Source organism: Centroberyx gerrardi, chromosome 16 (genome assembly GCF_048128805.1).
Source record: "Centroberyx gerrardi isolate f3 chromosome 16, fCenGer3.hap1.cur.20231027, whole genome shotgun sequence".
NCBI lineage: Eukaryota > Metazoa > Chordata > Actinopteri > Beryciformes > Berycidae > Centroberyx > Centroberyx gerrardi.
Window position 1 is genome coordinate 1,605,897 of NC_136012.1, and position 14,219 is coordinate 1,620,115.

The 14,219-nt window shown below is 40.6% G+C and overlaps 2 protein-coding genes across 3 annotated transcripts in view; one reads left to right on the forward strand and one right to left on the reverse strand.

Moving 5' to 3' along the window:
* The window catches only part of rell2 (RELT like 2), a 32,200-nt gene extending 26,101 nt beyond the window's left edge, over positions 1–6,099 (reverse strand). Inside the window, exon 1 of the mRNA XM_078289194.1 lies at positions 6,037–6,099. The gene's annotated coding sequence lies outside the window, so the exon portion shown is untranslated. The remainder of the gene's footprint in view (positions 1–6,036) is intronic.
* A 2,712-nt stretch (positions 6,100–8,811) lies between these two features.
* trappc11 (trafficking protein particle complex subunit 11) overlaps positions 8,812–14,219 on the forward strand; it is a 34,442-nt gene continuing 29,034 nt past the window's right edge. For both annotated transcript variants that reach the window (XR_013507267.1, XM_078289230.1), the window contains exons 1-3: positions 8,812–9,102; positions 10,462–10,690; positions 13,275–13,444. Coding sequence is in view for 1 of the 2 variants with exons in the window: in XM_078289230.1 (XP_078145356.1) it covers positions 10,484–10,690; positions 13,275–13,444 (377 nt within the window). In the remaining variant the exon portion in view is untranslated. The remainder of the gene's footprint in view (positions 9,103–10,461; positions 10,691–13,274; positions 13,445–14,219) is intronic.

The window sequence follows — 14,219 nt, forward strand, 5'->3', positions numbered from 1 at the left end:
AAGATAGAGAATGCCACACCTTGCCACACGCAATTGATGCCAATGGATGTGAAGGGCAGATAATTAGGTGGATGTATATGAGAGACTGATGCAGGAAGATTGGCTTGAAGGTGAGAGAAAGAACAATGATGATGTATGCACACACACTCTCTTTCTCTCTCTCTCTCTCTCTCTCTCTCTCTCTCTCACACACACACACACGCTGGCTAAGGAGGAGTAGAGTGGATAGAGGCGGAGAGGTGACTCAGCATTATCATGACCTCGACAGAATGCCTCATTGTGACGTGTGTGTGTGTGTGTGTGTGTGTGTGTGTGTGTGTGTGTGTGTGTGTGTGCGTTGCGATTGAGGTGTGCTGCTCGCCATATAGTCCCTTAAGAAAGAAAGGGAGAGAAGTACAGAGTCAGAGAAGGGCATGGGGATGAATGTGTGTGTGTGCAGTCATTACCTCAAAGGACCCTGTGACATCAGCGAGATCTATAATAGCGTGCATGCCATCACGACAGAGAGAGAGAAGGGGGGAGAGAGAGAGAGAGAGAGAGAGAGAGAGAGAGAGAGAGAGAAAGAGGGGTGGGGGGGTTGTGTATGAACATCATTGGGTCTGGTGATGTAGTAAAACCCAAGTGTGTGCGTAATTTGAATAATCAAATTGAAATATCACTATGTCTTACATGATTAAAGTACAATTGATACGTTATATTTAGAGCGTTCCCTTTATCTATTTTTTTTATTTCTGTAATTCCTGTAGGCTGACATTGTAAGGAACATCTTACCATCTCAGTAACGCTTTTTGAATTGAACATAATAGAATTAAAAGACAGGGGAAAGATAGATGAAATAGAGGGATAGTGATACTCTGTATGGGTGTGGAGCCTTTCAACATGAACAGCAACTGGTGCTATTAATAGTAAGGTAATCCAGTTCAACTGTAGAATTCATTGATTTACACTGGTGAGTCAGATGTCATGCATGCTGGCTGCATACAAAGTTATTTCTCTGTCCTGTAGAAAAAACCCCATTGATAATGCAATGTAAAGTATCAAAAATACATGATTATCAATGGGAATCTTGACCAAATCCCAAGTAATCCCAGTGTTCCTCATTTTTTTGTTGTGATGTTTTTGCACTGCACTTCCCAGAGATCATCTGTCAATCAAACAGTGTGTTCAGTACTGTGACTTGGATTTTCTCTTGATGCAGTTTGAGTTTCTGTAGGTGGCTCTCTTTTCTTTGTCTGTTAGTGATAGCCATGGTGGCTATCACTGCTCATGCTAACTACCCAGTTCTTCTTCTATTTATTCCATACAAACTGGTGACGAATAACGCATCACTTCCTATGCTGGTTATAGGTTGAGCCACTATTGTGTTATATCAATCGACGATTTATTTATATGAAAATGTCACAGATTATTACTTTAAGACATGGCTTCTGCAAGACACAGACCATAAATGGAAATATGCAACACTGAGTGCCTGTAACTTTTATAATAATTTCTCTAATAAATCAGATTTTACTTCCTTTGTCCGGCTACAAATATAATTATATGCAGCAAACCAGGTTTTGCCTGACTTTGTTGCTTTGCAACAAAATAAAAAAAACAGTGCATTGCTTTAGCAGGATTCATCATACTTGAAGCATGTATTGTGGGTGCAGCAACAGCAGGAGCCTGAAGGTTAAATAAGTGATGTTGTGGACAGGTAGGTTACTGGTTTGAATACTTCAACTAGCTAGGAGAATCTGCCCCTGCTGCCCACAACAATTACCTCTGAAGAGCCCTTGAGCAAGGCAGCTATCTCCCAACTGCTCCAGTGGAGCTGCTCGGCCAACAGTGACAGACTTACAGGGCTTTCACACCAGAAACAACAATGTGCGTAGTTTGCGCATGGTAGAGCGCAAGCTAAAGCGCATTACGTCACGAAGAAGCAAGTTGACAGCAGAAGCAGGAAGTTTTCAATCATTCCACTCTTGGAGCTTGGAGCAGAAAAAAGCCATTATTCGGCATATATGATTATTATTATTAGGCTTCTTTTGAATCAGAATGTGGAATATGTAAACAACGCAATATACATTTTCTAACCTGGTATCCCCATCCTTTCTGATATTTTCTGATCATGATTTTCATCATGTTAAGATATGACTAATGTGGAGTCATATAACTCTGGGTAGCCTACTCACAGAATTATCTCCTCTGGGAGATTGTCCCATTGGTCAACTTACCCGTTAAGTGATGAAACATAGACACCAAAATCATCCATGTGTCCCAGGTAGATCATTGGCTCCTGTGCTCCATGCTAATGCTTTAACATACACTATGTTGAGTGATAGAAGGCTCCACGCTACACTTTAGCATACACTATGTTGAGTGATAGAAGGCTCCATGCTAACAGTTTAGCAACACTATGTTGAGTGATAATAGGCCACTAGCACTATCTGAGTGATTTAAGTGAGAAAATGAGAACTGGTAGCAGCGCTAAAGCTAAATGATAAGTAATCTTAAATGATATGCAGTTAAATCTGGCAGTTGTGTGTAGGAGATTAGTAAAATTAAAAACTTTATTCCCGTTCTTTCTCCCCCAAATTTGCTTCATGCACCCTGGTTGGCTCTTCTTTTTGTCAGTCTTTATAGCTGACCTGTCATTTACACATGTGGGTGGGCCTACAGCATGCCGAGAGAGACCAATGAAATGTACTTGAAAAAGTATAAAACCCACTTTTTGTCTGATTACACAAACATTCTGCTCACTGCACACAATGTAACAATGATTTTTCTGTCAGACAGTGGTTTATCTGACTATAAACGACACATTGAGGTGAGTTTAGAATCAGGTTGTATATCTAATGCGTAGCATCCCCTGCTAACAAACCTGAACTGTGTTATGTGCATAATGATGTACATAATGATGTAGGCTAATAAACTCGCTAGATTACATGCCCAACTGTGGAGTAGTGAATTGAAAACTGTTTCATTTGATTCAAGGAACAAAGTTCAAAAACACATATGAAAATCCACAGCAAATACGACAACGCAAACGTGCTGCAAATGAAGAAACACTGCAGAATGCTAAAGCAAATACATTATCAGTAAACGCGCTGCAAATTCAGAAATGATGCAAAGTCAAAAACACAAGCAAACCACAAAAACAAATACATTATCAGTAAACGCGCTGCAAATTCAGAAATGATGCAAAGTCAAAAACACAAGCAAACCACAAAAACAAATGCAACAGAAAAGCGCTGCACATCCATTCAACACAACGGAGATAGAGAGAGGACGGTATAAATATTCTTTTTCGCACCGCCAAGCTAACTGATTAGCCTACAGCTAAACAGCTAAAAAATCACTGCGCAGTGGATAAATACATGGCTGCTCACCTGAAATAGTTCCAAAAATAAACTTGCCAACAAGATTTGACTTGATGATATTTCATTTTTAAAAACTTAGGAATCTACAGGCCATATAGCCTAATAAAAAGCACTTTTTATTACTTACCAATTAGCTTTAGAGCTGTTACAAGTTCTCATTGTCTTTTGAGAGGTTGATTACTCAACGTAGTGTACCAAACATAGTATGTGCTAAAGTGTTAGCATGGAGCCTACTATCACTCAACATAGTGTATGCTAAAGTGTTAGCATGGAGCCCACTATCACTCAACATAGTGTATGCTAAAGTGTTAGCATGGAGCATCAACAATCTACCAGGGACTCATGGATGATTTTGTATTGTTCTCATGACTAAACAGATAAATTGACCAACAAGCTAATCTCCCAAAAACTTGTTGTATTCCTTTATGACCCAGGGTCACTGAAATGATGGTGAAACATGATTTGATCACATCCACGTATCTAGAACTACTGAAATTACTGAGGACCCAATAGTACCCAGTACTTCTTAATGGAATGTCCAATAAGCTGCCAGACAACAAACACAACTCCAGCCAGCAACCTGATATTGTCCTGGAGCTAAATTTAGTTTCAGGATATTAGAACTGAATCATTGGTTGCTAAAATAGCTGTAGACCCCTCAATGTCACAACTTAGAGAGATACAAGGTTTTGGATGACACCAGTGATACCACAAGTTGGGTATCAGACGGGCCATCCATGTATCATCACAGCATGTTTTTCCTTGTCTTCCTGTCTCTTTCTCTCTCCTTTCTTTTTCCTGTCTACTTTCATGCTACTATACAACACTTAATTAATATTCCTCTGGTCCAACATTTTAATTTTTCCAGCCTCAGTGTGGCTCAATGAGCAATCGACATTATCTAATCAACATTATCTAACAACTGGAGTATGCATTCATGCCGATCTTATCCCAGCTCTCCTTAACGATAATTACAAGAGACATATCCCTCTTGAGAAAGATGACAAATGACACTGAAGGGATCTCATGGATTTGTTTTCTGACATTCACAAGGCCTATTTATTCGCTGCAACCCAGCTGATGGAAATGCGCCAAATTCACGTTTTAATTTTTGCAACAGTTTGCTTGGAATTTACTTGGCAGTTGAATTTAAGCATAGCTAATGTCAGTCTCATGGCTATTTGGCTCATGATGCTAAGGCTTCATGGTCATGTTTATTGCCATTCCCAGTGAATCTCACACTGTTATTCATGTAAATAAACTTTCACCAGCCAAGGTTAAAATTTTGACCTTTGACCTGGTGCCATGTGTTTAACCCTGAAAGAGAGACAGAGACAGAAAGAGAAAGGGGGAGGGCACAAATTCTTGACTATGCCACAGCTCCAGCAACACTACAACGTCTTCACCATCATCATCATCATCATCATCACGACCATGAGCATGAATATCGCTGCCACCATCACCATCCTCCTCCTCCTCATCTTCACCAACAACATCCTCCCACTAAGTTTCCCCCTCTCCCATTAGATTCTGAATATATTTGTGTTTCAGCAGAAGTTACTGTAAAGAAACAGTCTCCATTGACTTGATTTTTTAGAAAGCTGCTAGGAAGCTGTGCTAGAAAATGTTCATTTTTGAGTGAACTATTCCTTTAACACTGGTCCTATGGCACTTGTGTGTTGGGACACAGGCACACAGTAGCCTCATGATAAATTAATAGCTATGCGCCTCAGGCATGCGTATAGCTAAACCTATCTATCTATCTATATACCTATTTATATAACATAACAATTATATTGTAAACAATAGTTATACATTCTGTAGCTTTGGGCTGCAGATACAACCCCGGTATGTAGCCTAGTTCTCTCTCTTATGGAGAGAATGTCACACCAAACTGCATTCAAAAACCTGTCCATTTAACACGACCATGTTTATCGGCAATTACACAACTCATAAATTGAAGACCATGAATGATTAGGCGCCGCTCTTCAATTTAGGCAACACCTTATCTTGTGTAGCCAGAGTCTCTGACACGGAGGTGTGGCTACACAAGATTAGGCTACACCCAGCCCACCAAACAGCTCCTATTTCAATAAAAAATGTACCCTTTACCACCCACCACCACGCCGGTGTACTTGGATGGAAGAAGACTGCGGGAATAACGTGAACCATTTCTAAAAGTTGACATTTTATTGAAGTAAGAGCTGCTTGGCGGATCATATGTATGCTGAATATATCAGTGGCTCCTGCCAATTCAGAAAAAGTCTTGAATGTTATTTTATGGGGTGTGAAACTTAGCCGAGAAGCAAGGCAGCATTAAACTGCTAGATTTTTGAATGAAGTTTGGCGTGACTTCTCGCTGCACGAGACAGAACGGCGTGTATCGGGTCCTCGTCTATCACGTCAGCTTCTGTAGCGCTGCTTCACTGCATTGCATCCTCCCCGCCCAGTCAACAACACTCCAACGACACGGTTTCTACCGCTATCTCCATCACCATCGACAGATTCATAGACACTTATCTTATCACCCAAGGGGAAATCGGCTTGTCGCACATGAGCAAAAACATGGTATGCTATTCTTACAGTACAGTATAGGCTAAAATACAGTATTATTGGTCAGCATCAGCACATTAAGGCTGATGGACCGCAGCCACAACAGAAGGTATCTACTCACCTTTAGTCAGGGACACAGCCTGGACATGTCCAGTAAAGCTGCTGGTGGGATGCTGCTGCTCCCAGTAACAACAACCTAGTATGTGTCCTCCACCAAGAGCATGATGATGATGATGATGCGGCTGTTTCTGCTGAAGGGGGCAGGACGACGGGAAGCTGGGAGGTATCTGCTCTGCTCTATAGGCTACTACTGCTGCAAGTTTTATTTTTAACCTTTGTTTGCCCAGGGAAAGTCAGCTGAGCTCCATGCTCTTTTCACATTCACACCAGCATACTAAAAAAAAAATGCTGGCCTCAAAATGACATTTCTACACAGTTGGTTCCCAGGGGCCCCCCAGGGGAATAATGGTTTAATTTCACCATTCTGTAACTCCCTAGAAATTAGCACAATGAGAGTAGGGAAGACCAGGGTTGGTTGGCACACTTTTTGCTCTCTGCCATATTTCTCTTGCATAATTTATGATATAATATTCTAACCAGTAGCAAATGAAAGGTTAAGGCATTATCTACAAATAAATATTGTTTAATGTCCACAAATATTTTCTAAAATTAGGTGATTCATAATTACAGTCATGTTGTGCACTTGTGCAAACCAGCCCACCCAGCTACCATCACTCATCACACACTTTCAAATCTTACATCAGATTTGAGCTAATTCCCATCTCTATTAAGTAATACATTTCCAATATCTCTATCTCACTTTATAATATGTTTAGTGTGGGGACCTTTTTTTTTTTTTTTTTTTTTTTACTTTTGATACTACAAAACTGAAATGTTGCCCTCATCAAAAAGTGACAACGAACCCCTGTGCTCCGGTGTCCCCTATGTATAAGAATGACAATTTTGTTCATAGATTTAATAAGGTCAACAAGAAATGTTATGGAGTTTTCCTATGTTTTAGGCTTATGTGCCATTATTGGTATAGATGAGCTTTCGTCTGTGAATAAGGTCATCTAGTGGTCATGTTCAGTCACTGAATGTTCCCCCTTCCTTCAATATCCCATATTATTCACTTTTCATTTCAAATGCATTGTCCCAGGATACGAATAACGTGATTGTCGATGTTTTTTTGTTTTGTTTTTAATAAATGGAGTGTAGTTAACAAGGGCGTAGGTTTGATTTTGACATTGGTAGGGACACAAATGGGGGAGGTCCGGAGGGGATGTAACCCCCACTGGAAGCTGAGGCATTTTACATTTATGATAGACTTCTGACCGCCATTTCATGTCATCTAGATCAGTGATTCTCAACCTTTTTCATATCGAGGACCCCTAGTTTAGTCCACATTAGAGCCATGGACCCCCATTTGATGAGATTTTGTCTCTCGGACCCAAATCTGAGAATACTTTTATTGTTAGATATGATTTTGATCCAGAATCCCATGACTGTCTGTATTGTAGGTAGAGAGATAACAGTGAAACTAAGATCAAAACAGCCATTCTTCTACATTCTGTAACTGTGTTAACTATTTGTAAATTAAATAATGCTGAAGTTTAACAATTCATCAATTTGCTGGGGACCCCCTGGAACCCCCTCAAGGACCGCTGGTGGTCCCCGGACCCCACGTTGAGAACCACTGATCTAGATAGTTATGGTAGCCAATACACTCATTAACAGACACACAGACACAGGGGTGTAGCACATTAATGAATCATTTACTCAAATTTGCCAGCTGAATGGGACTTTGAAGAGCACATTTTGTTTTAAGGCAGGTACTGTAGTACTGTTGCCTATTCAAACCAACGATCTGTATTTACATTTAAAATAATAATAATAATAATAATAATAATAATAATAATAAGATATTGTAAACTATATCCAAACCCTACATACAAACAGCTGAGCCAAACACATGCCTACGCCTGTCATTAACAGAGATGAACTGTTGGCGTATTTCTTTTACATCAGTGTTGTCCAGTGTGGCAACATCAGCATTGTTCAATCTCACTTGTGATATGTAGGCTGCTTACAGTCGTCACTCGTCACAGACGCACGCGACACGGTACTTAAATAAACTAACTTTAATGGCTAAACACAACTGTTACTAATATAAAATAGGATGGAGTCTTCACTCGCATGCTCGCCGGTAGGCGGAGTTTTGGCTCTTCTTGTACACAGCATTTCATACGTTAGCAAGAAATGGCAAAGCCAATCAGCGATTTTTTGGGGGGGGTTAGGGAGGCGGTGTCACGCCAATTTTTATCCGGGTGACGCAATAACGTTCTAAAACAGCTGTTATACTAAAGTTTCGTTACAGCGTCCGTTGCTATGCCGACGCGGGACACCAATGCACTACACTAATGCAGCGGGACTCGTAGTAGAGAACGCGATCTGTTAACATTGACTAGACACTGACGGACAAAACAACGTTTATTGTCAATCAAAATAATTGCTAGGGACATTTCAGAGTCGCTTGATATTGGTAGGGACACGTCCCTACCGTCCCTACCCAATTCTACGCCCTTGGTAGTTAATAGGGTGCCTGCCGAATTAATCTGAAAGTTAATTTATCACAGATTTCATCCTTAAAGTTTCATCTTTGCCACGAATATACCATATATACCCCCCCACACACACACACACACACACACACACACACACACACACACACACACACAAAAACCAACAAATGTATTTTAATGTACCACATATTCCTTCCAATGTGTTATCTGCATCACTCAAAAAACGTTTAAACCTACGTTCGTCAGTAAGAGTTTTACTTTGAAAGTTTTGACCGGATGTTGTCTTGCTAACGTGACACTGTCGACCGGAAATACAAATAAACCTGCAGCCAACCTGTATTTGCTCCAACTCTAGTTGCTGAAATAGCTATTTTTCTGTCTCTGTCGAAGTTGACACACCGAAGATTGGTTTTCGGGTGATGACCAGATCCGGAATTGGGCTAAAACGACTCATCTCGGCCTAGAGCTAAAGCTGTACAGGCATTTTTTTTAGCTAGCCTAACGTTACCCCACCCGACTGCTAGCCAATGAACTGCAGCTAACTCGTTATCTAACGTTAGCTGCTTTAACACCCTTACCAGTTGACTTCATGTGATGCAGTTGCGGTATGGTTTTGTTTTATATTAGTTACTTCATATGTGACATGCTAAATGTCTCTTTATTACGAGTTGATAAACACAGGACATAAAAGCAAACAGGACAGGATAAATGGAATTAGCTACCTTACTTCCTGTTTGGTAGTAACGCTAACGTTAGTTAACTTAGCTAGTTGTCATTTTTGTCTTCATAACCTAGTAGGTAGCAAAACTGTCATGACATGTGTCACCCACTATTTGTGTGTACAGTAGACTTTCATTTGAATGAGATAGGTATTTGTGTCAACAGACAATTAACCACTAGCTAGCGTTAAATAATGTAGCTGCCTGTCACTCCTAGCGTTTTCCTGAGATGTAAACAAATGCTATTGTTAGCTAACGTTAACTTAGCTAACCTAGCAAGTCTTATGATGTGGGATTCTGCAAGACGTCCACCCAGGAATAGTAAAGATACTCTAGGCAGTTAATTTCATGTCCAAAATGCACCAAAACTACCAAAACACTGCATGCATGTCTCAAAATCGAATCATTTTACCCAATACCAGCACTATTTTTCTCCCAACAAGAACACTTAGTCAGTCATAACACATTGACCTAAAACACTAACAGCCTTACAGTAGATGCAGTATTTTGTACTTTGGTTGACAGTATAAGAAATGTTTAGATTATGTATTATTTTATTTTTTTTAGAAACCTTATTAAAAAACAGAATGGCACCTATTTATAGAATGTGCTATAGTATATGTACAGTATATGCTACAGGAATGAGTCATAGAAATGCTGCAGTAAAGAAGGCTTCAGTGTGCTTTAGCTTGTGAGGGTTTTTTGGCATACAATAATTACAAAATACACAAAATGAAAAGTAATGGAAACAAAAATTCCAATACTGTAATACAGTAAAATTGATGTAGTTTACAGTTTGGTAGGTCGCCAACTGAGATGGGAATCAGCTGTGGTTGGTGTCATTTACATAACTTCAATCAACATTATGTCACAATTTGTCTCTATAACCATCATATCTATTTTTATTTTTTTTTAAGGATTTTGAATATATTTCACTAATTCAATATAGTATTTTTGATTTAGCAAATTGCTGTCCACTCAAATTTGCACTTGAACTTGATTTTAACATTTTTGAAAAGAGTATGTAAACATTTGCAAAATGGGCTATACATACATAGAGTTTTGCTGGTGTTTGAGTTTGAGTAAGAAATTAGAGTTAGGGTTGACCACTCCTAGAATGCATTGACTATCACAAATTTATGATAACTAACAGTGTAATAGTATCTGAGGGTGGAGTTTTCCTTTATTGATCTTAAGCTGCTCTGTTGCTGATCTTGATGATGATAATGCTCTATTTTTTTTTAGGTATATCCAGTGTTGAACAATCATGATGGCAGGTTCCCAGTGGGAACTCCCTCCAGAGTTATGTTGTCGGCCCATGGCCTTTGTAGCTTTAACCGGGCTGGATGTGGTGTACAACGCCGTGCACCGAGCCATCTGGGATGCCTTCTGCGCCAACCGCCGTGCCGACAGAGTCCCCATCTCTTTCAAAGTCCTCCCAGGAGACCACGAGTACCCCAAATGTCGCACCAAGGTGAGCAATAGACGGCGAGATCCTCAAGAAGTACCTCACAACACCCTCTCCCAACTGATTGATATCATTTGAAAATGATTTTTCAAAGTCACACTGATTGGCCCCAGGGGGGCACTAGAACTACAGGTCAAAATTAACAAGGTAACAGTACTGCAAACATGTCCCCAACAAATGACACAGTTTCTCTCTGGTCAGTCTAATTTGAAAAATGCGTGTTGAGATGCATAATTTCCTCAAGTTTTACTAAAATTCAATAAGCAGTGTCTGAGATATTTTGTGTAATGAATGGTTGGTGGACGAGCGAATGAACAGAAGGAGACAGATCAATAGTCCTCCCCTCAATTTCATCATTGGGGTAGGGTTGTCGCGGTGGGCAGTGTTACCGGTGGCATTCGGTTTTGGAGTCCACACCGGTGGCATTAGCCCCACACCGGGAATACCGTTATTTAGTATTTTGTAAAATAAAAGCACATATTCAGAGCTTCCATGTTCAAGTTAGGCTACAAAATGATAAATGGACATACTAACAACATACTGATCACTAAATCTGATCACTAATATGACAGATTAGGATGAATAGGATTAATTATTTGTCCTTACGTAGTGACAGCAATGTGTCCAGTACAATCCAATGGTAGCCTAAGGGGATGATCACACCGAGAAGCGTCGCTAGAAACGCGTCGCCACCAAAACCATTGTTTTCCTATGGTACGGCGCGCCTGGCGCGTGCTCTTCTCTTGCGACACGCGTCGCGTTTTTCTGCCGGTTTTTAGGCGCACATAAAAGTTAAAATATTCTCAACTTTTCAGCGCAAGGCGCAGAGTCGCACCGCTCGTCAATGTCACATTTGGGCCAGGCAACCAATCAAATCAAGCAGAAGGCGGGCTTTCCTTCCTGTTTTGATGCGGTTTGATGTGGTGGGAACGGTGGGACAGAGGAAAACACAGATGAAAAGCTGATATTAGCGGTCTTTAACCCGGTCGCACACGCAGCCCTGCTCCACAGGCCATCAAGCTGTTTTGCCCGACGCAGTCTGCCTAGGCGTTTTTGAAGCGGATGCGCCTGTAGCGACGCTTCTCGGTGTGATCGCCCCTTAAAGAAGGGCAATATGCCAGAATCTGCACTGCACTCACATTATCTACCTGAGTGTTGAGCAGTGTTATAAATGGCTGATTAAAAAGTGTTACGTTTACAAATGCCGTTAACGTGAGTTTGGAGAGGAATTATAAGTTTCACTTTCATTGTAGTGACGCTGACTTTGATAGCGCTTTGACCCTCTAGTGGCGACAGGCGGTATAACTGGTGTGACCGGTGTTGAGGAGGGAAACGACACCGGTGTCAAAATGACACCACCGTGACAACTCTACATTGGGGCCAAAAAGACCTCCCACCCTATAAGTTAGAATGACATGAAATTTGGTGAACATATCCAGCTATCCTTTCTCTACAAATTTGCCTCCAGGACCATCATACAGTATTGAGTTTGTTGAAAGACAGTTTTTCCCCCTAAGACTTTTTTATTTATTTTGCGGTCAACCAATCAACCATCATAGGGTGCCACAAATGCAAAAAAGAAAATACTAGTTGACAATAGTTACGTTTCCATTCAGGTTTTGCACAAATTCTAAGCTAACTTTTGAAAAGTCGACAATCTCAAAATTCGAATCAGGTGCGTGTCCATTAACGGCTGTTAAGCGAATAAGTAGGTTTGTGTGTGGGGGGTGAGACAAGATCACAGATGGAGAGAGCTTTCCAAGAGTTACTTGCCATAGGAGAAGTAATATTTATTTTGTCATGTAATCTGCTGGTGGCTGTATTTCTTTCTTTCTGGCGGCGATGAGTAAATATTATGGCAAATATCATAGCAGAAATGCCCATTCTATGACGGTCGCCATATATCTGGGAAAAGAGACGCACAAAACAATTCAACAATACCGTGCAAAGGCATTTTACGGACTGAGAGCCTTTGGGTGCAACACTTTAGGATCCAGAACAACATTTGCTGCAAGATTATCGGGCCGTTCGTTGGGCCGTTCGGCTCACTAGTTCCGCCAGAGGAACGCATCACGGCAGACTGTACAAGCTGCCAGCTGTGCAGAACACAGGGTTAAGGTAACTCTGCGTCATTATTAATTCGCAAAACACGTTTCTAACGCCGTCTTTCGAATAACCTCTTTATCGACAAACAAATCCACCTCAAGCAAATGTAAAAACTTTTTTTCGAAATTTGGTGTTTCCATTCAGCTTATTCCCATTCGAAACTTTAAATTTCCCATAAAATGGTTTGATGGAAACGCACCTAATGCTGGGCTCGACATTAACAGTTGTTGGCTTGTCCGGGACAAGTAGATAGTTTGGTCGGACAAGTTATTATACAAATTAATGTTGTGGAGAGACAATAAAATTAAACTGAACTGAAAATATAGCAGATAGAGGACCAAGTAAACTTCTCTTTATAGTAATAATCAGTCAGTCAACAGAAAATACAAAGAAAAAATTGTCACAGTACTGATCACACGTCAATGCTATGTTGTACAATATGTGTAGACCTTTTTGTGAGTGTCTTTTTTCTCTCCCTCTCCAGCGAACCTCCTATGAGTGGTACATCCCTAAAGGCATCCTGAAAACAGGTTGGATGAATAAACACCTGAACCTGGTACCAGCTCTGGTGGTTCTGTTCTATGAACTGGACTGGGACGACCCACAGTGGAAAGAAAAACAGTCTGAATGCGCCACTAAAGTTGAGATTGTCAGGTAGGTGTGTGTGTGTGTGTGTGTGTGTGTGTGTCTGCGTGCGTGTGTGTGTGTGTCTCCGCCAGTGGGTCAGGGCTAGGTTCTATTTGCTTTCAAGTCACTCAATTCAGAAAGCGGATTTTCTTCACATCAAATATTGAAAATCGTTTGTAATGATCGTGTCACATCCAGGCTCTTATCCAGAACAACTTACAGTACGTGAACATGTTGGGGATAAATGAACAACAATAATGTGTTGTAGTTTAATAAAGACCAATCAATCAACCAGATCAATTGTCAAGGCAGCAATGTCTTATGCAGTATCATACGGATAGGCAGGATGCATGACATTCATCTTCATTACATTAGCATTAGACATATAGTTATAAAGCAGTTTCTCAGCACAACACAAAACAGGAAATAATCCATATCACAAAGAACGGGATTTACAAACCATTCCACAAGACCCCATCACACCATTCAAACATAGAATCCCATTTTCTATCCTTTTGCAGAATGTACGTGGTTACCTTCTTTAACTTCCTTTACAAAGAACCTTTTAGCAGGTTTTATTTGCCAGTCGTGGGTGTTGTGCACAACCACAAGAGCTGTCAGGCTCTCTTTCAGCTCTGTTTGCAATTACAGAGGCCAGAAATCATGTGGAATTATGTGTGTCTTACCAGAGGTAGAAAGAAAGTATGCCAGAAACAAAATTACCACAGTAAGTACCATTACCCAATTGAGTACGAGTCGATCTGATTGGTTGCCATAGCCATGAGGTACTATCTATTAAAAC